This window comes from Astatotilapia calliptera, chromosome 12, assembly GCF_964374335.1.
Source record: "Astatotilapia calliptera chromosome 12, fAstCal68.1, whole genome shotgun sequence".
NCBI lineage: Eukaryota > Metazoa > Chordata > Actinopteri > Cichliformes > Cichlidae > Astatotilapia > Astatotilapia calliptera.
The window spans coordinates 37,202,495-37,228,994 of NC_137433.1; the positions used below are offsets into that span (position 1 = coordinate 37,202,495).

Genomic DNA, 26,500 nt, shown 5'->3' on the forward strand with positions numbered 1-26,500 from the left:
TTACAATTATTCCATTTTTATTTCTGCACAGCTGTGTTAGTACAGCTTTGAGTCAGACTAACACGATTCACTCACTGGAATAGCAGGAATAATATATACTGTATATTTTACCAAACAAGAGGACTTATTATATTCATTTCTGCCTTCATATTTTTAGTCTTGGACTTAAAACTTAAATATTAAATTATATAATAAATTACATTAATGCAATTCTTTGAAAAACATTCAGATGAAAGCGTTTTTTGTTTTTTTTGTGAATGCAAGTTGATTGTTAACACAGTCATGTGAAAAAGAAAGCAATGAGCTCAAGCGCAGCAGCAAATCTCCAACAGAATGCTGAAAAAGAAAAGACTCGTGGTGCTGCAATGGTCCGGTCAATATCCAGACCTCAACCTGACTGAGATGCTGTTACAGGACCTTAGGAGAGCTGTGCATAAACCAATACCTGCAGATGTCAACGAGCTGAAGTAATGACGGTGCTGAAGGTGGTTCTATGAGCTACTGAATGACGCGATTCTTAGTTTTCACTGCAGAGTCCTGTGAAATGTTCTTTTTGACATGACAGTGTATGTTCAGGGAAAGCGTGATCACTAGAGGCACAGCTGATAAATGATGAATCAAAAAAAGGACAAATAGCACAAAATTTAGTGCATTTTGCAATAAATTCAAATATTTAGAGTTTTACTTTAATTTTACTGCATCTATAGAAAATACTTCCTTGCACATGGACAAAGTTTGATACTAATTGAACATTACTGGTTTTAGCTGTTTGTTTACACCGTATCACGCTGTGGTATAACCAGCTCATTTATTTGGCGCCTGTTTGAAACACCAGTGCTGAGTAAAGATAAAATGGGCTGAAAATCTGGGATCCGTGATGTCGGAGAGGAGAGTGGGTGGAGTTTCTAAATAGATGCCACATGAATACGAGTCACCCAGCACTGAGATATAACACTATTAATCCACACGACATGTTCAAATCAAGTATGTCAGGCTGTGCTTTCTGAGCGGCTAAACATCGCTGATCTGATGACATCATCTTTGTTATAACTGACTGTCGCACTCCACTTCCACGTGGTCGCCAGACTTCCCGTTGTTCTGCGCGGGCTGTAAATGATCAGGAAGCAGGACCTCAACACTGTAGCTGATGCGTTTGGCCTGGAAGATGCTGTAGGTGTTGTCGAATCTCAGCACATCTGTGGAGGACAGAATGGAGTATTTAGACAGTTGGGTTTAACATCACAGAAGCACTCGAACACAAGGCCACTCACAGACTCCTGGACGCTCACAGGTCAGTGAGCCATCCTCGGGTACTAAGTGGGCGTTGTATCGCTGACTGGGCACGATTTCCTCCATCTCAGCCGCCTTCTTCCATTCACCCTTTTTGGCCTTTTGAAAGACCCCAAATCCGATGTCTCCACCGTCACTGGCAAACTGCCACCTAACAGGATGTAAAAATGCTTTGAATTAGCAAAGCCTTTATTTTGAAAGCTAGACTGTGCTCTACAGTGGTACGGACGTTAGCCGTGGTTTCTCACAACCAAGATGGTGATGGCAGAAACGCTTGTCTCGAGGCTACACAATGGGACTTTAGAAACCAGTGAATGATGTCACTATGGTCTCACTACAGCTGGGAGAGGACGAACTACGACGGGGCACATTCTTCCCGAGCAATAAGTGGCAGCTCAGGTTGACTGGGACCCTACTCACTTGATTTTACGTTGTCAGCATGACTGTCACATGTTCAAAATAGCAAACCTAACTTTGTTCTGTTTCTTCTTTTGTCACGATTCTGTGCTTAAAGTTTAAAGATGTAGCTGATTTAATCTTCCTATTTTTCCAGCTGTAGCTTGAACAGAGACCCTTTTGGTTTGTCGTTTGATTTCTTGTGATATAAGTGAACGGAATAAGATCATTTTAAAGATATGGATTGATCTATTTCCCCACGCTCCAAAAATGGATGGCGTGCGTCAACCTTTAATCGCACAATGAATGAAGTGAGTGACTTCACAACAAGCTGGCGTGATGAGCCATAATCATATCAGAGCTCTGCGGCTTTGAGTCACGCTGTCTCTGTAATGATTCTTTTTAAGACCTCTTAGCTACGGCTCATCGACTCCACTCTGAGAAATTTACAGACACTATTCTTTCTACATGACTGTCTCCTTTTGACAGGACCTTTAATCATAGACTCTGTATGACTTTTATCACTGACCTGAGAACGCAGCCGGGGAACAAGATCTCAAAGTCCACTTGCTCTGAAGAAACTCGGCTGATGGTCACAGACTGCTCGTAATCCACCTTCACATGGTCGCGCACGTAGTAGGAGGGAGGAACTGGTCCAACATAGTTTATCTGCAGCAGAGAGTCAAAAAAAACAGGCGTCAAATACTCACATAGACAATGAGTGAGAGGTTTGAGAGCAGAAAAGTGAAGGAAAGAAGAAAAGGCTTCACTTACTGTGCCATTATACAGCTATGAAAGCCTGTAAAATGTCTAGTTGTGCACAAAACTGGTAAAAATGTTATAAAGGAGCAAAGTGTTCTCTCTTTTCGGTTTTTCTTTTTATTCACATAAAGTCAAACCAATGATGTTCAGCGATTTCCCATAACAGTGCAATACAGGATGCAACCAGCAGAGGGCAGTGACTTCCTGGTGAGACCTGAGCTGCCTGTATTGTTGAATTAATGTCCATCGGTCCAGCAGGTGACGAGCAGGTTAACAGCACGAACAGACAGACAGAGCTCCCAACTGCAGGTCGAGGTTGAGAAAAGCTGTCACGGTTTCACAAAGTGTCCCGTAAAGTTTTCAGCTGCTTTTGGATGTCAGCTTTATTGTGGAGGAAGTCAAACTATTGTGTAACCACTTCTCTAAAAATCTTGCAGATATGAACCTTTAGATGATTTTATTTTATGACTGCCACAGAAAAACGAACAGGTACAGAAAAGAAAGGCAGAGGCAAAGAATGAAAACAAAACTAACAGCAAGTGAGAAGAACATCAGTCTGATTCATTTACACAGTTCATACAGAAGGAGGAAGAGTGACGGGGAAAAACCCTGTGAGGTGCATAAGGCGCTATGTATGTTTCATTTTGTTTAAAGTAGGTTTTTAAAATGAAGTAAATTTCTCAGATTTGTGTCCCCGACCACTCGGCTCCTGTTGGAAACAGAAAGTTGCATTTATCGATTTTCTCTTCTCTCCTTTTACACTCGTGTTGTTCCAGAGAGTTTTATTAGTAAAGCACTTAATAATCTTGTTATTTTAAAAGCTATATAAAAATGATGTTATCAAAGCTGTTTCAAAGCCACTAACTGTTTAACAGTACCTGAAAATAACGAGGCGTCATATCCAGAAACAAATCAGCACAAACTCTTAAACCTTTCTAGTTAAACACTCGTTCTGCAACACAACTACACTGGGCAGCACAAGTTCACACGTGGACCAAAATCAAAATAACACAATAGAAAATCAATGACACACAGCTAGCTAAAGGACAACTAGTTAAACACACAAGGTTAAAAAAAAGGAGAGAAAGAAGCAAAACATTTGAGGCTGAGCGTCTGTTCCCTTCAACGAAGTCAAAATGAATTTCTCTCGTTCTGTTCCTCATCTGTTCTCGGCCCAATTTTTTATCTACAGAAACAGTGACAAACACGGGTCAGTTGTGTCACCTGGAGCTGCGTCTACGGCTGCAGGACTACCAAAGCTGCTGTTTTCTGCAGGGTGAGGCCACTACTCGCTTCACAGAACATCTGACATCTACTCAGCAGGGGGGGAGGTTTAGCTGATTGTTTTTATTTGCAGGTCTGCAAACATATTATTGGTCATTCATTTTAGTGCAACACACAGGCCCTTTGTATTGTATCAAGAAAGATCTGCTGAACAGTTTTTTCGTGTGTGTGTGTAGCTGTATTGATTTATCCTGCAGCAGGCAGCCAGTCTGGAATAGCCCGTTCATCGTCAGTGACCTGGTTCATCCATGTGTAACAGGATCCCTCACACACAGAGCCAGCAGAACATTTTATGATTCAGCGTTAGTAGCCTGGTGGTAGTTTGTTTGGCTGTAGCAGGAGGTTATGTAAAACATAGGCAAATGTAAACCCACAACATATTAGGATGATATCAAAGCACAGGGGAAGCTGCTAAAACTGTAGGAGCACACGATGCAGATCAGTGAAGGGAAACTACAAGACGGGACTCGGGACGGTAAACTGGTGACTATTTCTGCGTCTACGGGAGGGCTGATTGGCTGTAGTTGGAGTCAGACGCTTTCCACTCACAGCAGTTTTGAAAATTAAAGTTGTCACATTGCTTTGTTAATTTGAAAGCTTAATAAAAAAGAACTCATTAATCTTACAATTTTCTGTTATTAACTGTGATTAATCGCCATTACTTGATCAATAGCCTGACTGTAATTACACTTTTCAACTTTATATTTAAGCTTGTAACAGATATTTATGCAACATAATGAAGTAAATGCAGAATAAACACAAAAAATGTTATAAAGAGCAGCTGGATAGCGTAGTGGTTAAACTACACGCCTTTGGAACAGAGGATCGCAAGTTCGATTCCTGCCTGGGGCGTCTGTATCCAGTAAGGGTCCAGTATATATATATATATATATATACATACATACATACACAATTTTAATCAGATTCATCACAGCGTTACTGTGGATTAATTTTGATTAATCACGATTAAATATAGTTCATTTTTATTCTACATTAATCGCATTTCATTTTGCATGAGCAAACAGACTCGAGAAAAAAGGGAAAATATACGCACTTAACATGTTTACTGAACATCTTGAACATTCACGTCTCTGTAAACATGGATCCACTCTCTCTGTCACTTTGTGAGGCACTTCAAGTCTTTGAAACGAGGAACCAAAGCTATGTAAAGCTTCTTTTCACCTGATTTGTGACCTCAGTGATGAGGTCCTGAGGAGTTTATAAACTTAGTTTCAAGTGTTGTGTCATCCAAATTAATGTGGATATTATATTATGGCCACAGTTAGAGTAAAACAGCTTTATAAGCAGAGAACGCTTTAGGGTGTGGCTGCATAGTGACTGACAAGTCTGCCTTCAAAACCCAAAGATGGCGAAGGGCATTGTGCTTAAGACTTCAAGACAGATCGTCCAATGAGTGATGTCAAGGTGGCTACATCCATCTTTTATATACAGTCTTTATCAACATGGGCAAAACAACTACAATAGAATAACAGTCGATAATTTACCCGGCAACCAAAGAAAACATCTTCATACTACTACAGCGACCGAGGCTGCTCTTTTAGAGATGTTGAGATTATATGCAGCAGATATATTAATGTCTTATGAGTGAGTCCAAAGCACTGATTGTAAATCTGTGATGGATATTTTTCGCCTCCAACTTTTCAGCCATTTTTAATTCAAAAACAAACTAAAACGAGCTAAAACAAGTCAGGATGCTGCAGCCTGACTCACCTTGTTGCGACAGCGAGGGTCTCCGTCAGGATCCGTCAGTTTACCCCCGTATATCGCCGGCAGCTCCTCGGCATCGATGTGGTTCAATAAGACCTCCTGCCAGTTGGCTGTGAAAGCGGCGAAACCGTAACACTAAATTTCACTCTTTCGGGTGACGTCCTGTAAACAGGAGGTAGTGACATGCAGTGTTTTTGTCTCACCTCCCAGGATGCAGATCTTTTGTCGCGTGGCCTCACTCAGAAAGTGCTTGACGAGGTTGTAAGCCACAGGAAAGATTTTAGGGGCTGTGACAGAAAAAGCAGAAATCTGTCAATCGGACGTTCAGCTAAATTTGTCATTTTAAAAAAGTATGAAATCACCTTTGATAACAAACAGTTTCTTCAGCCCTTCTGGATAGTTGTCTTCAAACATCTGGAGGATCTGGTGCAACAGAGAAACATCAGCACCAACTTCTCTTCTGCTCTTTCTGCTTTTACACTACGTGCATACAAGTCTATACCTCTCCATATGTTTCTATAGCTGGTTTCCATAAGTGCTTCAGGCCCAGACCTTCAACATCGTAGATCATTGTGATCGACTCCACGTTTTTCCCCAGCTGCAACGAAACGGTGACATAAAGACAGTAAAACATGTTTTTAATCATTTTTAAAAAGTGGCAGAGATGCATGTTTACTGCAGAGTTAACAGTCAAGTTGCTACAAACAGCCACAGTGTGATTAAATAATGTTAGAACATAAAATAATTCAGTTTCAGTGACATCCAAATAAGACAAGCAGAGTAAAATAAAATGTAAACATTAGGACGCGATTATTTAGTATTTATAAAATTAATGAATTCATGAAGATTAAAGAATGCTAATTTTGAGCTAATTTTCAATAACTGTGATCTTAAACAGTTGTTGAACTTTAAAACAGCTGCATTAACTTTGATCCTTATTCAAATAAATTAAAGATGCAGTGCTGGAGGCCAAAGGGTCACCAGGTGGGGAGTTATCCCAGGAATATGGCAAACGTGCACAGTATTCAGGCTGGTTGATTTTCAAAATAAAAAGCCCAACCAGGAAAGATCCTGTTTCTGAAACACTCCTGGTTGTTCTGAAGCCGTGCAAACGATGAAACGATACCGTGCTATCGAAGATGAGGTGGGTTTGCGGGATTGGACCCAAACTAGCAAGTTTTTGTTGATAAATGGTCTGTATTTGTATAGCGCTTTACTTGGTCCTAAGGACCCCAAAGCCATCATCCACCCATTCACACACTGGTGATGGCAGCTACATTGTAGCCACAGCCACCCTGGGGCGCACTGACAGAGGCGAGGCTGCCGGACACTGGCGCCACTGGGCCCTCTGACCACCACCAGTAGGCAACGGGTGAAGTGTCTTGCCCAAGAACACAACGACCGAGACTGTCGGAGTCGGGGCTCGAACAGGCAACCTTCTTATTACAAGACGAACTCCCAACTCTTGAGCCATGATCGCCCTCATAAAAATTCCCAGCTTCTGAGGGTACCCGCTGGTCCCTGTCAGCCTGCAGCACCACGGGCCTGTGGGTGCGGACGACTTAACGACTGTTAAGAACTAAAAGTTGAATCCTAACGATCTTGTTTTTTAACTGGTGAAAGACAAAATCAGATTTTGCACCACCTGAATGCAGTTTTGCTGCAGCAGAGCTTTGAGTTAATCAGATTTTAGTCTGAGGTGTGAACAGGAACGCTGCGTCTGCTCTTACTCTCTCCGACTGGAGGTTACACTCCTTCTGAAGCACCTCGCAGTCTCTGATCTTGGACTTGATGAAGTCTTGCTTGGAGGCAGACAGAAAGAGGCCCTTAGGATCTACGGGTCCGATGACATCGTACCAGATGGGGCTGCCCTCGCGGTCATAACCGCACATGCCTCCTGACAGATATTTCTCGATTACCTGCAAGAAAACCCCCATGTTGATATCAAACACTGCTTGGAATAGTAGCGAAGAAGCCGTGTCATTTTCTAAAAGTACAATGAAGCTACATTACATGTACATAAAACCTTTTTAGGGGGTTACCTCTGGTGGACGCCACTCAGTGATTATTGTGTCTACTTTCATCTGTCTCCTGAACTCCAAATGCTGGAAGAAAAGATGGACGCATGTTAGCTTCTGTTGTTATTGTTGTGCCATCTGTGCTTCTGTTGTCCTCATCTCTTATTGATTCCTGTATGTTTACTCTTGTTTTGCTCACTTTCCATCCTCCTTGTGAGTCTTTCTGTTGTCTGTGTGAGTACAGTTAACTTTTCGTTAACTTCCTGTTTTATTTGGTGCAATTCTCTGTCGCTTGCTACATTTTCACTTCCTTCTTCTGTTCTTTTCCACACTCTGAGTGTCTGATTTATTTCAGCTCTTTGCCTGAACCTTTCCCTCCATGCGTGTATTCAGTCTGTGTCTATGCCCTCAGTTGTTGTGTCTCCTGTTGTGCTTCTTGTTTGATTTTATGAGGCCATCATTGTGCAGTTTCCTGTTGTTTTTATTTGAGATAGTAACTGGGGGTTGTTAGCCTCTGGTTTCCCGTTCACTTCTTATTGGAGTTTGTTTGTAACTTCTTTTTTCAAGATTAGAGGTCATCACTTCAAAAGTTATTAATTTTTTTTCATTTGTTATTTAGTAGTTCTCACCATTAAATATCAGCAGGGCTGCAGTTGAAACAAACAACTGTGTTACCCACATTAATAATCTGTCTCAATGACAGAGCTGAAACACTGAGAACTTTCTTTTTTATATACACAGCAGGGGTGAGGAACTCCAGGCCTCGAGGGCCAGTGTCCTGCAGGTTTGGATGTGTTCTTGATCCAACACAGCTGATTTACATGGTTAAACAACCTCCTCAACAAGTCCTGAAGTTCTCCAGAGGCCTGATAATGAACTAATCATGTGATTCAGGTGAATTGACACAGGGTGAGATCTAAAACCTGCAGGACACTGGTCCGCATACAGCATAAGAACCTGGGATTTTATTCAGATGCCAACTTGGAGTGAAACGTGAAGGTGGCAAACAACAGAGGAAATCTGCCTTCAGCGAAAACATGAACGCGAACCAGATCCTACCTGCAGCATTCAGGTTTGAAAATATGGGACATTTTCTCAGAGGTGTCTGATGTCATCAGGGGCTAAAGTGTTGGTTGACATTTATTTTCTCATTTCCTATCCTCCCTTCAGACTTTGCATAAAGTACGTGTGCATTTTTTGTTGAAGATGACAACTAGCAATGGAAGCAACACGTGAATGATTAGTAGTCGCTTTAATCCCTGGTTGAATCATGGTTTGAAACTGTGTTTCATAGAAGGCAACAATGATACAAACACGACAAATACAGAAACAGCAAATAATCGCAAACGCAGCTTCACATATTCTGCCCCTAGTGGACAACAGCAAATTTAGTCACTGTAAATCTTATCCCATCAATGGAAATGCTTCTTTAATCCTTTTTATCTACATCTTATCTCTTTGGTGGCAGTGATGACTCAGTTTATCCACAGCGTAAAATTACCACACTGCTCCTCTCTAATCTGGAGCCACTCCCACACTAATGAGCATTGTGTGCTGCAGCTAAGCGCATGAATGTCGTTCACTACATGGGAACGCATTATGGTCGTACTTTGGCTCGCGGTTCAGCAGTGCAATGCATTTCTAGAAGAGTGTTACACGTGGAAGCCCTTTAAAAGTCCAGGCCTACAAAACTGAAAGTCCACGTTTATTACCTTTCGCAGCATTGCCTCAGACTTCTGGATATTGAAGTTCCTGGCTGAAAAGGAGAAATAAAAAGCAATGATCAATGCTGAAATCCATCTTCTATTCCACATTGTAGAGAGATGAAGCTTGAATGGGATTATACAACAGGTGCAAATTAAAATGATAAAATAAGAGAGCGCAGAAAAGAGACAAGAAACATAATTTTGCTGCGATTCTTAAAATTTAGATAGTAAAATTTAATATTTTAAACAAATGTTTAATGCTGAATTATACAATGTAGGATATGTTACATAAAGCTAAAACCACTGCGCAAACACATGGTGCTGTAATTAAAGGGGCAGCTGGTGATGTAGAAAGGCTTTCATTTATATAAGCTTCCTCTGAAATTTTCTCTCATATTATTCCTAAATCTGCTTATCAACAGGAATCTAACGGAAATATTAGCAGGAATAATGGCAGTACAGTGCTCATGTTGGAACTATGTCATTCCAACTTTGGCCAAATAACATTAAAATAAATCGTGTAAAGGTGTCAGACACAACGAGCCGAGAAGCCAGGAGTTATTAAAATGTTGCCGCTGATGTTTTTGAATGATGGTGGCGCCATTATGCAGAAATATAAACCAGTCTCTTAAATGATCAAACTTTGGTCGGCGTGCAGCTCTTCTCCGTAACGCTGTCGGCATTAAGACCACGGTGTGAGTACGAGTGATGCAGGGCAGAGTGCACACACAGGCTAATGCTCCTTTTAAGGTGATTAGCTCTGCAGCTGACAGTCCGGTGGAAAGACACGACAGTGCTGTGAACCGAGACATCTTACTCAACCACTAGATTACACTGCAGCTAATGCTTCCCCCGGCACACTAACAGCAACCTTGAGGACACTCAAGCACAAAGCAGGGCCAGGATTAAGACCTGGCCACCTCTTACTCTGGGTCAGTAATGACATGCATGTCACCTTAATGGTCTGAAGTAACGGTTTCAACCTTTTAAATTTTAGATGACAGTTATTCTTTCAAACGCCACTTGGTCTATATGATATTAGAGGCCAGAATGTCCAAATTTACAGCATTGAAAACACAAAAATAAGACAAATGGGTAGTTGTCCACTTCATCAACCATCCACCCCACCATGCTTTGACACTGTTTGACACTTCACCCGTTGCCTGCTGGAGGTGGTCAGAGGGCCCGGTGGCGCCAGTGTCCGGCAGCCTCGCCTCTGTCAGTGCGCCCCAGGGTGGCTGTGGCTACAATGTAGCTGCCATCACCAGTGTGTGAATGGGTGGATGACTGGTTGTGTAAAGCGCTTTGGGGTCCTTAGGGACTAAGTAAAGTGCTATACAAACACAGGCCATTTACTGTTTCTGCAGATATCAGTGCCTTTGTGCGCATCAGTGCTGTTTATGACTGCTGCTTGCTAATGAACCTCGCCACGCTCTCTGGCTTCCTGTTTTCCATTTGCTATTTTATGTTGTTGATTGCTTTTCCCCGGGTTTCTTTCTTGGGTGCTTTCGCTCCCTGTCTGTCGTCCTGATCCTCTGCAGCCGTCTCCCACCTGTGCTCTGTTCCCACCTGTGCTCTGTTCCCACCTGTGTCTCGATGCTTTCTAACTGACTGAAGTCACCTGGAGGTGTCTGTGTGGCAAAAGTGCTTCAGCGCTTCCCTTATGACCCCCTTTAGCAGAGGCTTCACAGGAGCGTCCTTTACCTTTACCACCATTAACCAAAGCTAATGATTAACGTGGCTGACAAGTGGCACACCTGTAAATGCTGGTTAATAGTATTTTTCACTCCAGGCCATAACTTGCCGTTGTGTTCTGAGCCTTCAATGAAAGGCTGGTAAAACCACAGATGTAATCGCAGCTCTGATGAAATCTGCTTCTTACATGAAGAAAGTGGATTTATACACACAAACAGTCTTTACATAAAGATTAGAATTATCCAATTACATTTAAGTTATACAATCACTTAATTCTAATGCCAGCTTTTAGAAACTTTCATTAATTGACTGCATTTGATAAGAAGTAATAAGGAGTAGTACTGGATCCTCTCTCCAACAGGAAGAATGAATAACATGATTAACCTCCTAGGACCTGGCGTCCACATATGTGGACATCACCTTTTGCGTTATTTAGACCAAAATACTCAATTTTGCTCTACAAGGGCCTGATATCCACTTACGAGGATGTTATAATGCTACTGTTCTATCGAAATTTTAAATCAATATCCTCATATGTGGCTCTCATTTTTCTGGTAATAAAATCTGGTAATTCTTTGTTTTTACATTCATCAGGACCCAATCAGCCCAAATATCAAAGAGAAATTAAAAATGCAAGTCGTGGAAGAGTTCGGGTCTTAGGAGGTTAATCAGCTCTGTGCATCATGGATCTCTTTTCCTTATAAAATTCCTTATGAGCTCATGATGCTTTCCCTCATAAAAATATTAAGGAAAAGACCCTCGAGGTCATTTTGGAGTATTCAACTGCAGCTAGTCTGTCAGGGCTTCTGTTTAAGCTGCCTGGTGATCTCTGCACTGGATTCCTATTTTGTAGCTACTTCTGGGGATTCTGCTTGTACCAGTAAAGGCTCCTTTTTATGTTTCACATTTGGGCTCTATCCATGCACCTTCACTTCACAGCTCCAGACATTTTCAGCGTCGACTTTAGATGTAATAAAAGTTTACGATGTGCCTCATTACGGGTACAAAGCCTCCGTGTGCAGCTCATTGTCGGATAACTCTGATAGTCTCGCTGCTATCACTGGTGCATGCTCGCTAAAAAACAATGCAGGGAGATCAAACTCCAAAATTAAGCGATAATGTATTTGTGCACCTTACAGGGACTCTTACTGTTTACTGTTCTAAAGAAAGAACGCGTGCTAATATCAAAGGAAAACAAAATGTCATCATATGAACATGTTCCCACAAACGTGATTAACACCGTGGTCGTCAGAAGAGGAAGTCTCTGTACAAAATGTTGGCGCTTGTGGTTAATAAAAGCTGACTCAGCAGACTCTGTTTGATGATCACAGGCTGAAGTGGTAAAATTTTCTCTGCCATTTAACTCTCCTGCTGATCCTTGCTGCACTCACAGCACACAGACATCCCTGACTGGCTTTAATGGAAGTGATCGGGCTTTTCACATTTCTTCTCATTCCCACAGTATATGTTCTATTCTCGTTTATTTACCAGGAAACCAAGATGGAAGGTTGGTGGTTCAATCCCTGGCTCCCCCAGTCTGCACAGAATTTGATATTTTAATGGTGATCATGCGTCCTCACCATGTGCCAAGTCGAGCTATTTGCTTCACACCAATAAACCACACCACTGTTTTTCATCTAAAAGCTCCCGTCAGATGGGCTCTACAACATCTCCACCAACAACACCTCTGATGTTTAACGTTCAAATTGTGGCTTGTAATCTAAAATTCTTTGAGTGGTGTACAAGCACAACATAAATGGCACTCCAGGCCCACGTAAATCTGGACATTCAGATTATCGCAGACTTGCAGTTATGACCAGCAAACAGTGACGACCATCAATTACTACTAGAATTCGCTTTCAATCACTCATCCAGTTAATTTCAGTTCTTTCTTTCTTTAAAAGCTACTCTAAATTGTGTTTAGTGAACACTGAAAATAACCGGTCCTTTATTTTAAGCTAGCTATACGTTTAGTTAATTAAACTTGTTATTCATAATTTTAGGAAGCTATTGCAACTTTTTATCCAGTGCAGTCTACCTACCAAGTGTAAAAACCCATGGTTTAATCTGAGGAGAAGACATAAATCCTTTTAAGGTTGCATCAGGAAGGGCATCCCACCTGCTGTGGTGAATTTGGTGAATAAGGAAGCAGATGAAAAGAGCTTTTATCCTCTACGTTTAGCTAAGACTACGCATTTCCATATTCTTAACCAACAGCTTGAACTGCCAGCCACACTTTAATCAATATTTCCTAACTGTGTCATCCTCATAGTTTAACTACAGTACCGTGCAAAAGTGTCGAGCCACCCCTCATTACCTTATATTTTGTTAGGAAAATGGGAAACAGGTGCAGCATGTGTACATACAGATGGAAATATATGTAAGGTAAATATCGAGTTTTTACATTTCCAATGATCCATGATCTTGAAAGTCAATATGGTTCGACCAGGCGCCATCTTCGAGTGCTTATTCATCACTTTTAGGCAACTTTTCAGCTCAGATTTGTTCAGGTTGCATGCAGGTTTTTTCAGATTGGTTACAGATACAGAACTAATCTGTTCATGTACCCCATGGCACAAATACCTCCTGGGCTACTTTTGCCTCTTGGGAATCACTAAGCTGCACTGTTCCTACAGTGTGATGCTGAGCGTGACATAACTCGTATCATTTAGAGCATGCATTGTCCAAACAGACCTTCATTGTCGATGTTTGGAGCTGTGACGCTCAGCTTTCTGAGAAGCAAATCAGGCATTTCACAGCATTTATGCTCATTTAGTAAGGCCGACTTAAAGAGAACAGCACGCCCTAACCGCCAGTCTAAATGCTCATTATGAGACACTTCTTCATTGTTATCAAAAATCCAGGGAACTGAAACCTAGAAGAGCAGCAGACAGCCGTAGTGCACCTTTAATGCGATTAGCCGTGGATTAGCCTGATACACAGAGTGCTAGGCTTCTGCTTCAGGACTTAATCAGAACAAGGCCTGCTTTAATCGCTGCGCTTCCTCCAGGGTGCAAAACTACCACCTATTCAGACTCTGGATATCAGTTACACAAAGAAGACCTCCAATTTTTGTATTTATCGCTTATTTATTTGTCACCTTTTGGCAAAAGAACTTCTCCTCTCGACAGCAACTTTAGCAATCGTGATCTGATGGCACCGTTTTGCCAAACACATTTGCTTTGCAAAAAGAAGCTCAATAAACTCTCTATAGGCTCCCCTTGTTAGTCTGCATCGTGTTATTTTATTGTATTTATTCACATTTGTATATTTTACAGTGTCAGAGCTGACAGGCAGGGAGGGGCAGATTAGTGTGTGTGTGTGTGTGTGTGTGTGTGTGTGTGTGTGTGTGTGTGTGTGTGTGTGTCAAAATGTGAACCAGACGCAGACAGAAGGGTGGGGCCTACGGGGGCATTAAAAAGGGGTACAAGAAGACCCGCCTCCCCCTCTCTCAACGGTATAAGAGGTGTCGTGCTGAGTGCACATGTTGGTTTATGTGAGCAGAGTCATGAAAACACGTTGCTTCATGTCTTTTCATGCAATAAGCCACCACGTTATTTCACTCGTCTTACTCCACAAGTGAAATAACGTAACCAGATTTTTTTCCCAGTTTGCATTACAGGAGAAAATAACTTTAGCGTGTAGGATGTGGAATTATGGGAAAGTGACAGATGCAAAGTGGTAGTAAACTCACCTCTGAGCCAACGTAAGAGGAAGTGGTCATGCTGTGCAGGAAGTTGAGGAAGAATATCTTGTACCTGTACTCGAAACTGCAATCAGACACGGGAGAAAAGAAGAGGCATATGACTTCAGAGGAAACGTTTCACTAAATGTCTCCAGCTGTGAGCCTGGGAGTGAAAACCGGACTTAAAAGAGGTTTTCCTTCACAGTGGTGTGTGTCACTGAATCTTGTGACTTAATGACTATTTTCCATTACAGCTGATGCCTGTAAACATGTTTGCAGAGCCCGAGGCAGGCTCACGTGACATTTTAGGCTCTAAACTTACTTTATAGCCAACAGCATGTCAAACAAATATATATAGATAAGGACGAGTATGGAATCATTTCCCCTTGCAACACATGCAGGTTGATTCCTTTCTACAGATTGTGACTTACAAGAGTCACTGGCACAAATAAATGTGAATGCAAGCTTTGCAAAATTGCTGTATCATGATTTATATTCACTCAATGTATCAACTCATTGTATCACATTGATAACAGCTCTCCCCCTTATCTGTTATCAATGCGAACAGATAAGGCACAAGTTTATTTTGAAATAAGCAGATTCTACTGATAAAACATGCAAATAAAATCAAGTCAAATAATAAGTTTGGGGCCCATAAAAGAGGTCGTATAAACTCAAATCGACCCCGTGTTGGTGCAGGAGGTTAATTCTTGGGGGTGTGGCTGCAGGTTTTGCAATCATAGAAAAGTATTTGTTGAGAAAAGAAACAGATGGAGGATGGATTTGTCAGATTTCTTCCTAAAACAAAGAAGAAATATTTGTATCGCTGGTTTTGTCAGTTTAATGTAAAACAAAGGGCAGAAATAAACGGCAAATATTAAAAGTTCAGTTGCTGCAAAATGCAGGATGGTCAGGTTTTCCATTAGGATGGTGGAGTTTGTTCCCATACAGCCACTACAGCTCAGTCAGTGTGTCTGTCCATCCCTGAGGTGTTGGATGAGGTGGAGGTTTCATGTATCTGTGCGGACTAGTTCAGTTCTGAAATAATAAACCCAGTTCTTTAAGTGCCTGGCTTTATGTGCACTATCATGTTGAAACATGTCAAGTGTCCTGATATCAGTGTGTCACCTTGATCACGTGACGTTACCTGAAATCCACACACCTTCCACTTAACACCATATTCCGGCAAAATACGAGACACACCCAGAAAGCCAGACAACCCAACCGACCTCTCAGGCCTGAAATACTTTTTCAACCACTGAAAACCACTGCTGTAAAAAGATATTGATTAAACCTACAATTTTATTGGTCTAACTGTATGTATTTTAATGTCTTTTCATATATAGAAATAAAGTCACATCCTTCTGTCCACGCACCAAACCTACAGTAACTGCTGCTGGTTTTAACCATAAATCACTAAAACGTTTTTTTGCACCCACAGTTTAAATCAGATACTTTGCCAGGCAATGAAAATCAGTTTTTTCAGCAGCACCAAAACTTCCCATAAACCCATAACTTAACGGATGTGGATAAGAGACACAGGAGCATCTCATATGCTTCACAGCACCAGACTGAGAAAAGAAGAGCAAATAATTTTATTATTTTTTGGTTTGTTACTCGATTAAAACGATCATGACCCATCATTTTAAATGACAGTTAATGAGATCTTTAATTTCCATCTTTAATTTAATAAGCCTGAGATCATTTTAGAAAAATATGTGCAATTTTAGCAATATACCACACTGCATGTGGATTACAATGTTCACATAATAGTGAACTTTTAAAGACACATGGAACTAAACGGCTGTTTAGTAAAGCTGGAATCACCACGATCGCCTGGAGCAAACTACTAAACCCTGATGCTGTGTGAGTGTGCGCACAGATCAACAAAGATAAAAGCACTGTATGAATGTGGGTGTGACTCGGTGAAGGAGCCTTGCAGTAGAAATGCTAGTCTATGTATAATTTATCTACCTTTATCATAACAGTGTAGTATATGTCTCAATCTTTCTTACTGTAAAAACACTCCTGCCCTGCAGCGGAGACCTCTGCTGTGGAGGGTTAATATGAACTAATAGAACATGTCCATAAACTTTTGGCCTTATCGTACACTTTGCAGTGTGTATAGATGCAGATAACAGACTTTCCCTTCAGCTAAATGATGAATGACAGCAGACCCCTGACATCATATGATAACAGATGTGGAGCTGAACGTGGTCTTCCAACAGGACTGCTCTTAATGGGGTGCAGCTGATAATGTTGCTAATGACTAAGAACTGCTTTGTTTTTGTTTTTTTCAATGTTTATTTATCCAGAAAGGAATTATTTTGCGAGAAAGTCGTGGCAGAGCCTGTTTTTTCATAAACAAATTTCCGTACCCACTGTGACGTTTCCCATCATTTAGGGCAGTCGTGTTATGAACCCTGTGTTTTGTGTTTTTGGACCTTTAAGTTCTCTTATTATAAACTTTCTTCAGTTTAATTCTCAGTGTCTTGTTGTGTTCTCACTCTTCTGCCTTTTTTTACAGTTACTGTTGTGTGTATTGTGTTCCCTGTCTCAGTTCACCCTTCCTCACCCGTGTTGCCTGTGTCTAGTTAAGTCTCCATCGCTATGTTAAGTTCCTTCCTGTTTTATTCTGATATTCTCCATATTTTTGTGCCCTATATTCAGTTTTGCTTCCCTTGTCTTGTTTTCCCTGATTGGTTTCAGCTGTGTACCCTGGTGTTTCTAATTGCCTACACTGAACTGAATGTTTGTCTGCCTGTGGCTTTTCCATTGTGTTGCTCCTGTTTGGCTTTATGTGATTTGTTTCCTGCTGGATTTAAACAACACAAACATAAAGGTTTGTTTTTTCTTCCTTAATTAATTCCATCTGATGAGTCCAGTAATCTACACAATCCATCACATGACAAAGGGTGGATCTGACTGTGAAACCACAAGCTCACTGGCTTGTGATTAGCCGCTCACAAGCTGTTAACCAATAACTGTATCCAGAAATGTTCCAGTAAAACACTGTCCTTGTGGGTTTATTGGATGAGTTACTGTTTTTTTGTCATAACAAATACAAAATTAAGTCCATTTTGTAAACTACAGGGACCCTAAGAGTCAGAAGGATTATTCAGGATATGCTCACTTGTTACTAACCTGTGCAAGGACAAAAAATGTTATTTTTCTTGACAGCTCAATGACCGCAGCATGTTTCAAAAGTAATTTATGTAATTTATTGGTTAAAGGAAATCACTGTTTCACTGTCTGAAATACTAGTTTGAACAATAAACATAATACTGAAGTTTGAACTTATGTTTTGCAAAGGTCTTGAGCCACATCAGATTTCTTTATAGTTAATAATTTGTTAGAAAAATGGGAAATGGGTGCAACGACTTACTGAAACATAAGGCACAAACAGGAGCTTGAAAGTCAATATTTGGTTTGACGTCTTTAGGAATAGTTCTCTATGGTTCATGAAGGACATTCGAAGCTCTTCTTTAGATGTTGGTGGCTTTTTGTTTCCCATTGTCTGTCTATATGATCCCACACTGCAATGATAATGTTGAAATCCAGGCTCTGGAGAGGCCGATCATGACTGCTAGTGCTCCATTTGGTGTTGTTTGTTTGTTTTCTATCCATGATGGGTTTACTGCACTGGCTGTGTGGTTGGGATCAGTGTCATGCTGAAAAACGAAGCCGTTGCCAATCACATGCTTTCCAGATGGTTTTGTATGGTGGATGAAAATCTGATTGTACTTTCCCAAGTTCATAATTCCATTCATTTAGACAAGATCACCGACATCACCGGCCCCAAAATATAAAGAAATGATGATGGCTCAAGACGTTTGCACAGCACTATAAATCTGAAATAGCACCTATTGTTTTTCAGTGATGTTTTCCCACTCTCACTTCTTGGTGGAAAATGTGCACCGACGAGCACAGGGGTAATCTTAAAAAAGACGTTTTAATATATTTTTATTAACACTTTGTTTACATACAGATGGAGAAAAGGACATTTTTAATGTCAGTGAGACGTAAATGTTACTGTGCCAAAAACTAACTGCAGCTCCTTTTTTCTGTCTCAGAATTACTTGTCCGTTGTTTGGCAAATTATAGGCCAAAAAGTCATTTACATTCATTTAAATATGGATACAAATGTTTTTTTGCAAATACACAAATAATTATTTGGAACATCACTGGCTTGTAAAATATTAGGATTTTAAATGTATTGAACACTGACTATCTAATGGGTTTTAGACAGCAACTAAAATCTGAGTTTCTTAGTCAGATTAGCTGATTATTTGCTACAACGCCATCCTTATTCTATGGGCTGAATTCTGATCTTTAAAAAAATCAAAATATAATCAAGTTTAAAACAACAACAACAACAACAACAACAATAATAATCATCTTTATTTATAGAGCACATTTAAAAGCCTTGGGCATACCAAAGTGCTTTACATAAAACAATAAAAGGTTCAAACATTGATAACGGATAAATAAAAATAACGAGTTATGTTCATAGATAAAAGCTACCAATAAGAATGACTACAGCACATGGGTAATAGCAAGATAAAAGCTGTACCACCATAATAAAAGACACCAATAGAAAGATAGGAGGGAATTAATACAAGAGGTCAATAGGTCACAGGAACCAAACAAACAAACAAACAAACCAGCAATTAAAAGGTGGAGAAGGCAAGTTTAAAAAGATATGTTTTAAGCTGTGATTTAAAAGAATGAATAGAATCAGATGCCCGGATGCCAATCGGGAGATTGTTCCACAGCACAGGTGCGACAAGAGCAAACGATCGATCACCTCTAGTCTTAAGTCGAGATCTGGGCTGAGCCAGCAGTAACTGTGACGATGACCTTAAAGCCCTAGCAGGAGCATAAGGGTTTAAAAGGTCCTTAAGGTAGCTGGGTGCAGTGTTGTTAGTAATTTTAAAAGTAAACAACAAAATTTTAAGTTGAATACGATATTTGACAGGCAACCAGTGCAGATCGGCAAGGACAGGAGTAATGTGGGCAAACTTGCTGGTTTTAGTTAGAATGCGAGCTGCAGCATTCTGAACTGTCTGTAATCTCTGTAAAAGGGAAGAGTGGAGACCACAATAAAGTGAATTACAATAGTCTAGCCTCGACGTTACAAAGGCGTGGATGAGCTTTTCGAGATCTTTATGCGGGATATAGCGCCTAGCCTTAGAGATAAGACGAAGCTGGTAAAAACTAGATCTGACAACAGCAGACACTTGTTTGTCAAGTGAAAAGGAGCTGTCAAATAAGACACCCAGATTCCTGACAGTATCAGAGAGAGAACAACTAAGAAAACCAAAGGCATCCCGGAGTTTGGCACGAAGAGCATTACTACCAAAAATCATAATCTCAGTTTTCTTCTCATTAAGGATAAGAGAATTCGACAACAACCACTTCTTGGCCTCAGACATGCATTCTCGGAGGCTATTCAGAGACAGAGCAAGATCGTCGTTTAGCTCAAAATAGAGCTGGATATCATCTGAATAATAGTGATAAGCAATATGGTATTTCTCAAAGATGGCACTTAAAGGAAGCAAGTATAATGAGAAAAGGGTAGGGCCCAGCACAGATCCCTGGGGGACACCACAGCAAACAGGTACAGCCGAGGAAGAGGATGTAGCCAGATGTACCGTAGAGAGCCGATTGGAGAGATAGGATTTAAACCAATCCAGGGCAGCGCCCTTGATGCCTACAGTGTGCTCAAGTCTCGCTAATAAGATATTATGGTCAACCATGTCAAATGCCGATGATAGATCCAAAAGCACTAAGACTGAGGGGCGTCCGTTGTCAGCCATTAGTAGGAGATCATTGAAAACACGAAGCAATGCTGATTCTGTGCTGTGATGTTGTTTGAAGGCCGATTGAAATTTATCATTTATATTATTCTCATCAAGGTAGGTCTGCAGTTGGAGCAGAACCACCTTCTCAAGTATTTTAGCCAGAAAGGGAAGCTTAGAAATTGGCCTAAAATTGGCAAAATCACTAAGCTCAAGGTTCCTTTTTTTTTAGAACAGGTTGGATTATGGCATGCTTGAGAGCTGAAGGTACATAGCCAGAAGCAAGGAGAAGTTCAATATGGACAATAAACAAGGTCCAATTACACTGAAACAATCCTTAACAATACGGGATGGGAGAGCATCATGTACACAGTTAGTATTGTTCAATTTATCAATTAGACGCTTCAGAGTGGAGAGAGAAACGGGTTCAAATTGACAATAATTTAAAAAAATCCTTATAAGCCCTTCATAAAGTGTGGCTTACTGACAGACTCACAGGAAATAAAGACACCACAGTGTCAAACTTGGGTGATATTTAAATTTAATCTAGTTTAGCAAATTTAACCTTCCTCCATAGTCTCTTTGCTGATCAATAACACATCAGTATATGGCTAACATTAACAGAAAACATTAGTGCTGCGTATAAACCCTTAATATTTTCGGTTAATTAGACAGAGGAGACTCCACTGTGATATATGGGCTAGAAAGGAAATAAATGCAGGACAGCGTCTGTGCGCATGCTGTGACAGCTCACTGTGAGCCTCTACACACATTATTAGAGCGTTTCACACTGTGACGGAAACCACACACTGTGAAAACAGCGAAGCAGATGAAGACAGATAAGGCCAGAGTGAAGGCATCACCCCATTCAGTCGCGTTATCAAACTCTTATTATTATGAAACTGACCTGCTCCAGCGCCTCAGCCTGTTTAGGACTCAGGTCTCCCACTCTCCCGCTCATGCCTCCGACCTGTGGATAAAGACAGCAGAGCTCCTTCAAAGTTCCGTCTTTGACGCCTCCACGTGATGCTCATCCACGGCCTCAGCGTCCTGCTATCCTCCGGTGACACTACCCGGTGGTGCAAAACGTATGAGAGGGGGGAAAAATGTAAACACGGCTCTCACACCGCCCGTTTTTACCCTATGCTTAAAGATCCAGCCCAGCTGGCTAACTCAGCCAAAGAAAAAGGGGAAAATGACAGGAGCGTCATTCTGCAGCAGAGGGAGGGGCCACGGAGAGCAGAAGCCCCGCCTTCTCTGTTCATAGGTTCACTCACTATTAAAATCATGTTATTAAATACAGAATTATTCAATGTATCTTTCGCCATTAAATTGTCGAGCTAATCAGCTGAAAATAAAGAGTAAAGTAATTTAATCTACGAGGCCTTACACTGAGAATTTTAAGCTCTTTAACGTTTAATAGTAGGTGTTTTTTCCCTTTTGGGTAAGACATTGTCGGGACAGAAAGGAAAAGAAAATAAATTAACAACAAATCTTGCACATGCGCACATACAATAAGCGTTTTCACATCGTTAATTAAATTAAGTTATTGCGTATTATGCCACTTTTATAAAGTTATGTTTAACTGCGTATTATTCGTTTTAATTTATCATTAAAACTAATAATGTGTGAGTGTGCTATCCTATATCGTACCGGGCAAGTGAGAAAATGAACTTGTTAAAAGATCCTGATTTTTATCTCCAGTGCTTTCTGAAAAATATTAGACTTTGATAAAGGGAATTTAGTTATTCACCATCTTAGTATAAACACCAGGCCGTTTTGAAAATGTTTTATACGGAACTTTAGCTGTAGGGTTGAGTCCTAGCTTTAAAGCGAAAAAGGAAGTGTGGGAGAGTACTTCTCTCGGTGTTTTTATTCGTCTCTGTTTAAATTAAAAGCTCAGCGACTGTACGCTAGCGTGAGAAACAGTCATATGCTAAAGTTGGCAGTTCATAACCAGTGTGATACATCAATAGCTAATCAACAGCATTAGCATGTGATTTAATTTCTGTCGATGCTGTCTAAAGGGCCTTTTTTGCGTTTTTCCTATGCAAGAGAATAATTATCCTGCAGCTTCCGGGTTCGACCGGAAGCTGTTTTTCTTGTTTACATTCTCCGGGGCTCTGCGAGCTAACTGGCGAAGGGAAGCGCTACGGCTTTTCCAAAACAATGTCTGACAGTTGATTAAAACCGTGGATTTATTGCAGTTTTCTGCTCTATTTCCTCTGTGTTGTTTTGGGGGTCATGGCTTCCCCTCGCTGGTGCTGCCTCGGGGTGTCGTTACCGCTCCTGCTACTGCTGCTGCTGCGGTGGCCGGGGCTGCTGGCGGTGGCGGAGCAGGTTGCTCTGGTAGAGGTTTTCTTGGAACAGCGGCCAGATGCGAGCGACCTGCTCCAGGGGGAGGTGGTTGAGTCCAGCCTGGGCCGTGGGAGCTCCGAGCAGCGGGACGAGGAGCGAGAAGAGTTGGAGGCAGACCTGGTCCTGGTGAGTGGGCCTGGGGGGGTCAAAGCTGCTCGGCTCTTGTCCTGGTCCTTTAATAGAGTGGTACATGCGGGTGACACGAGCCCAAAATAACAATTTGTTTTGTTAACTACGTTTTATTTTTTTTGGCTTAAAATAAGATTTTAGATAGAAAAATTTAACTTTAACGTGTTGCCTTTTTTGTATGTGGACCAATCACACCTTTCAGGTAAAAGAGATAAAAGAAGATGTACTAATATTAAAAACAGATCAACAATCACCCGTCAGAACTTCCACCCTGGTGCAGGGCAGATGTTCAGCCTGTTTCCCTGTCCTTTGTCTTTAGGTTAGAGATGAGGTGACACCAGTGGACGAAGGAGAAGACGAGGCTGACATCAAGAAGCAGGAGCCGTGGATCGGGGTTGTGCCCGTGGAGATAGACGAAAGCAAAGCCTCGACTGGGAACCAGGAGTCCTTCGCTGATGCTGTGGTAAATAAAGTGAGTGGTATTTGTACAGTTCAGTCAACTGCTTAGTTTTCACATGTTCCACATTGCCTTTCTGCTTTAGTTCTGTGATCAGTCTGTTTTCAGTATTTTAGAAGTATTTTAGTTAAACCTGAAAGGTAACATCGATTTCTCTCTGTTCAAGATGAAGCGAGCGTTGGTCCTCGGAGCGTCGGCGCTGATTATTCTGGCTCTCAACCAAAACACCGTCAGTGAGGTAAAAAGTCAGAAAGAAGGATGTGTCTGCAGTTGATACGGATCTTGTTTCTCCATCTTTTCCATCATAACTGTACGGCAACTTCCTCAGACGTTTTCCTTATTTGACTTATTTTTACATGTGCCAGTCCATGTACATGACCCTGATGCAAGTTACAGGCTGAAAGTAAAGTTGCAGGTTATACTGCAAGTGCCGCTGGAGTGTGAACATCCTCATGCCAGTCTGTGTCAGGACAAGGCATAAAAATGGCTGCATATATAACAACAGTTCAAATGTTCACATTCTATTAGAAACAGATCTGAGGTTTAGGTCCAGTGAAGTCCCCAAGCGACAGAGATGACAACAACATAAAAGGATGTCTTTGCAGAAGCTTTTTTGGATTTCTTCATGCATCCCTCAAGAAGAGTGAAACTGAGAGGATCATCTGAGAGCAGCACCTACAGTTCCCATGAGTGTAACCCAGCTGCCTTTCTCGTTTCCCTGTCCTCACATCTTACTCCCTCCCAGCAGACATCTAAGCGGGGAGGCACGTTTGATACAACTTCATCATTAATAGTTTTATCATAGCCAAACTGCTGCTTTATTTTATGATCTCAGATGTAACTGTACTGATCGCAGTATAAGAGAGAAAACCGCCAACAGTCAGATGACCCCTTGTGAACACCCTTTGGTAACAGTGGGAAGGAAGAACTCCCTTTTACAGGAGGAGACCTCTTCAAGAGCAGGCTCTGCTGGGATTCTTCAGGCGATGAGGAGGAAGAGAATTGTTTGGACCTGAAACATGAACTCTGACCCTGAAAACCTGAGAAACATACATTTGTTTTCTTCAAAATTTCCTGACATTCATGAACCTGTGTGTCATTTACCTTTTTGTGTTGATCGTTTAGGAAGTACGCTTCATAATTTAGTAAATCACAAAGCACCTCAGCTAACTCTTTGTCTGCAAGAGAGGCCGAATCTAATGTTTATTAAGCCAGTGAGAGGACATGCAGTACACAGCATGATGAAAAGGGTTTTTGTTTTTTGAACCTTTCTTTCATAACAGCCCAGCCAAATGTGCCGTTGTTGCACTCTGTGCATGCTTCTTATCAGATCATTGACAGTAATAATGCTGGTGGCTGTTTTAGGTTTACTGTGTAAATCCGCTTTTGATGTTGCCGCAACCTCTATTTCTATTTTCTCATATGAGACTATTATAGTATTTTATGTTGTATCTAACTTAATTGAAGAGCCACCATTATGCATGGAAACATGCAGATATCATTAAATAAGTCTTTTTCAACTGCACAGCTCTGACTGTGTTTACATTTCAGTCTGCTGAATTCTTAACCCTGTTTTTCCTGTTTGTAGATGGATTTATCCCAGGTGCTGTCCAAGCCCATCATTGTGATCCAGACATCAGAAAATGTGACCAAGCTGATCGGAGCACTGCTCAGGTCAGTGCCTGATTATCAGAGATGCAGCTGCATACATGCGTCCATGAGTGTGAGTTGCATATAATGGCACATGTGTTTGCAATTCAGAGGGACGGAACGCTGATGGAAACTGTGCATTAATTTGAATGCGCCCTGCATAGTTTCACAGAACAACTTCAAAAAGTAACAGTGGGAGGTTAACTTACCTTAAAAATGGGTTTCAAGGGTATTTCAAGCATGCATGCAGTAAACTCAGGTTCTGCCACACTCAATTTCAACAGCCTCACTGAGACAGGAGAATCACATCAAGGCGAGATGTTTACAATTTATCGATAGGCTTTCATGTCAAATGTGTCTTATGTGGATTTGAAAATGGCAGCATCAGTGTGTCCGTATTTCACAATACAAGCACTGTGTTGTATGAAAAAAACTTACAAGTAGTGATTGAGTCCAGTAGATGTCACAAATGTCACCCTCTGCTGCCCGTGAGAGAGGATGCAGATGTTCTTAGCCATCATTGATATACAGTCTGCGCTTGTTGGTTGTTGGAAACACTAATGGAGAAAAATGCAAACAAAGCAGGAGGACTGGAAGGTGGCAGATGATTTTTATCGGCACCTAAATCTGCACCGACCTCTTCACAGGGGCCTTCAGGCGACGGCAAAAATCACATACAGGACGATCCTGCAGGACAACCTGGTGAGATCCACACCCATCTCAGTTGTTAGCACCCTCCAGTGGTGAGTGAACAGATGACAGGCTGAGCTGACAGTGAGCGCATTGCTGCTGTGTGTTCGGGCAGGGAGCCACGCTCACGCTGTGGTCCAGCTGCGGGCGGTCGAGAGGAGGTCGCTACGGGGAGTGGCAGGGGGTCATCTGCACCGGCGAGACCAACTCTCAGGTCCAGGTGGGCAAACACGACACAGTCAAACACACGTCTGCTTTTAAGCTGCTGCATAGGAGCCGAGTGAGTAACTCGTGTTAGAGCCTAAACCTCTGACTTCCTACTTGTCAAGATAACCCGATTAGATGGAACGGTACAGAATTAGAAATATAAGCTAATTTATCTGGAAGACTTTTCTTGTTTGTGATGTAGAGGAATCCGTGTTGTTGCTGCTTCACAGAAGTACCTGCAGCAGCTGTGGGACACCGTCCTCCTGGTGGCTCTGATCCTCAGCACAGGAGTCATCGTTCAGGCTCGCTGGCAGTACCAAGGCCGCCAGCTGAACGACGACTTAGAGGTAGACAATTATGTTTTTTATTTAAAATTTGCTTTGGCACAGCCCCTCGGGTCCCCCCCCCCTTTTTAAGCCAAGTTTTTCTGATTGGCTGCTCCTTTCAAATAAAAGATTCAAACAGCAGCAACTGTTCCTGAGGTATCTGCTCTCAGCAACAGTTGAGAGCAGATATTTTTAAATGCTGGATGCCTTCCTGATGTAACCTCAGTGTGTGTGGCTGGGAGTGAATCGGCGACCTTGCGTTCATTAAGCAAATGTGTAAACTTCCGCAGTACAGAGGCTCGAGGCAAAGAGCACAAC

General features: G+C 41.5%; 2 protein-coding genes across 3 annotated transcripts in view; one reads left to right on the forward strand and one right to left on the reverse strand.

The window, feature by feature from the left end:
- On the reverse strand, positions 1-21,594 carry LOC113033013 (SEC14-like protein 2). The gene is made up of 12 exons (XM_026186253.2): positions 21,273-21,594; positions 14,574-14,649; positions 9,191-9,234; positions 7,503-7,565; positions 7,191-7,379; positions 5,963-6,058; positions 5,823-5,883; positions 5,664-5,747; positions 5,464-5,570; positions 2,216-2,355; positions 1,272-1,441; positions 1-1,196 (listed from the first exon to the last, which is right to left on the reverse strand). Exons 1-12 carry the CDS (start codon positions 21,324-21,326, stop codon positions 1,045-1,047), a joined length of 1,236 nt encoding a protein of 411 aa, XP_026042038.2. The 5' UTR covers positions 21,327-21,594; the 3' UTR covers positions 1-1,044.
- rnf215 (ring finger protein 215) overlaps positions 16,794-26,500 on the forward strand; it is a 13,401-nt gene continuing 3,694 nt past the window's right edge. The window contains exons 1-8 of one of the 2 annotated variants that reach the window (XM_026186256.2): positions 16,794-17,406; positions 22,706-22,849; positions 23,172-23,324; positions 23,476-23,547; positions 24,898-24,983; positions 25,607-25,661; positions 25,765-25,869; positions 26,087-26,203. In XM_026186256.2, the coding sequence (XP_026042041.2) occupies positions 17,314-17,406; positions 22,706-22,849; positions 23,172-23,324; positions 23,476-23,547; positions 24,898-24,983; positions 25,607-25,661; positions 25,765-25,869; positions 26,087-26,203 (825 nt within the window). In that variant the 5' untranslated portion in view covers positions 16,794-17,313. Of the gene's footprint in view, positions 17,407-22,428; positions 22,850-23,171; positions 23,325-23,475; positions 23,548-24,897; positions 24,984-25,606; positions 25,662-25,764; positions 25,870-26,086; positions 26,204-26,500 lie in introns of those variants that run through there. The other variant, XM_026186255.2, reaches the window with a different exon arrangement.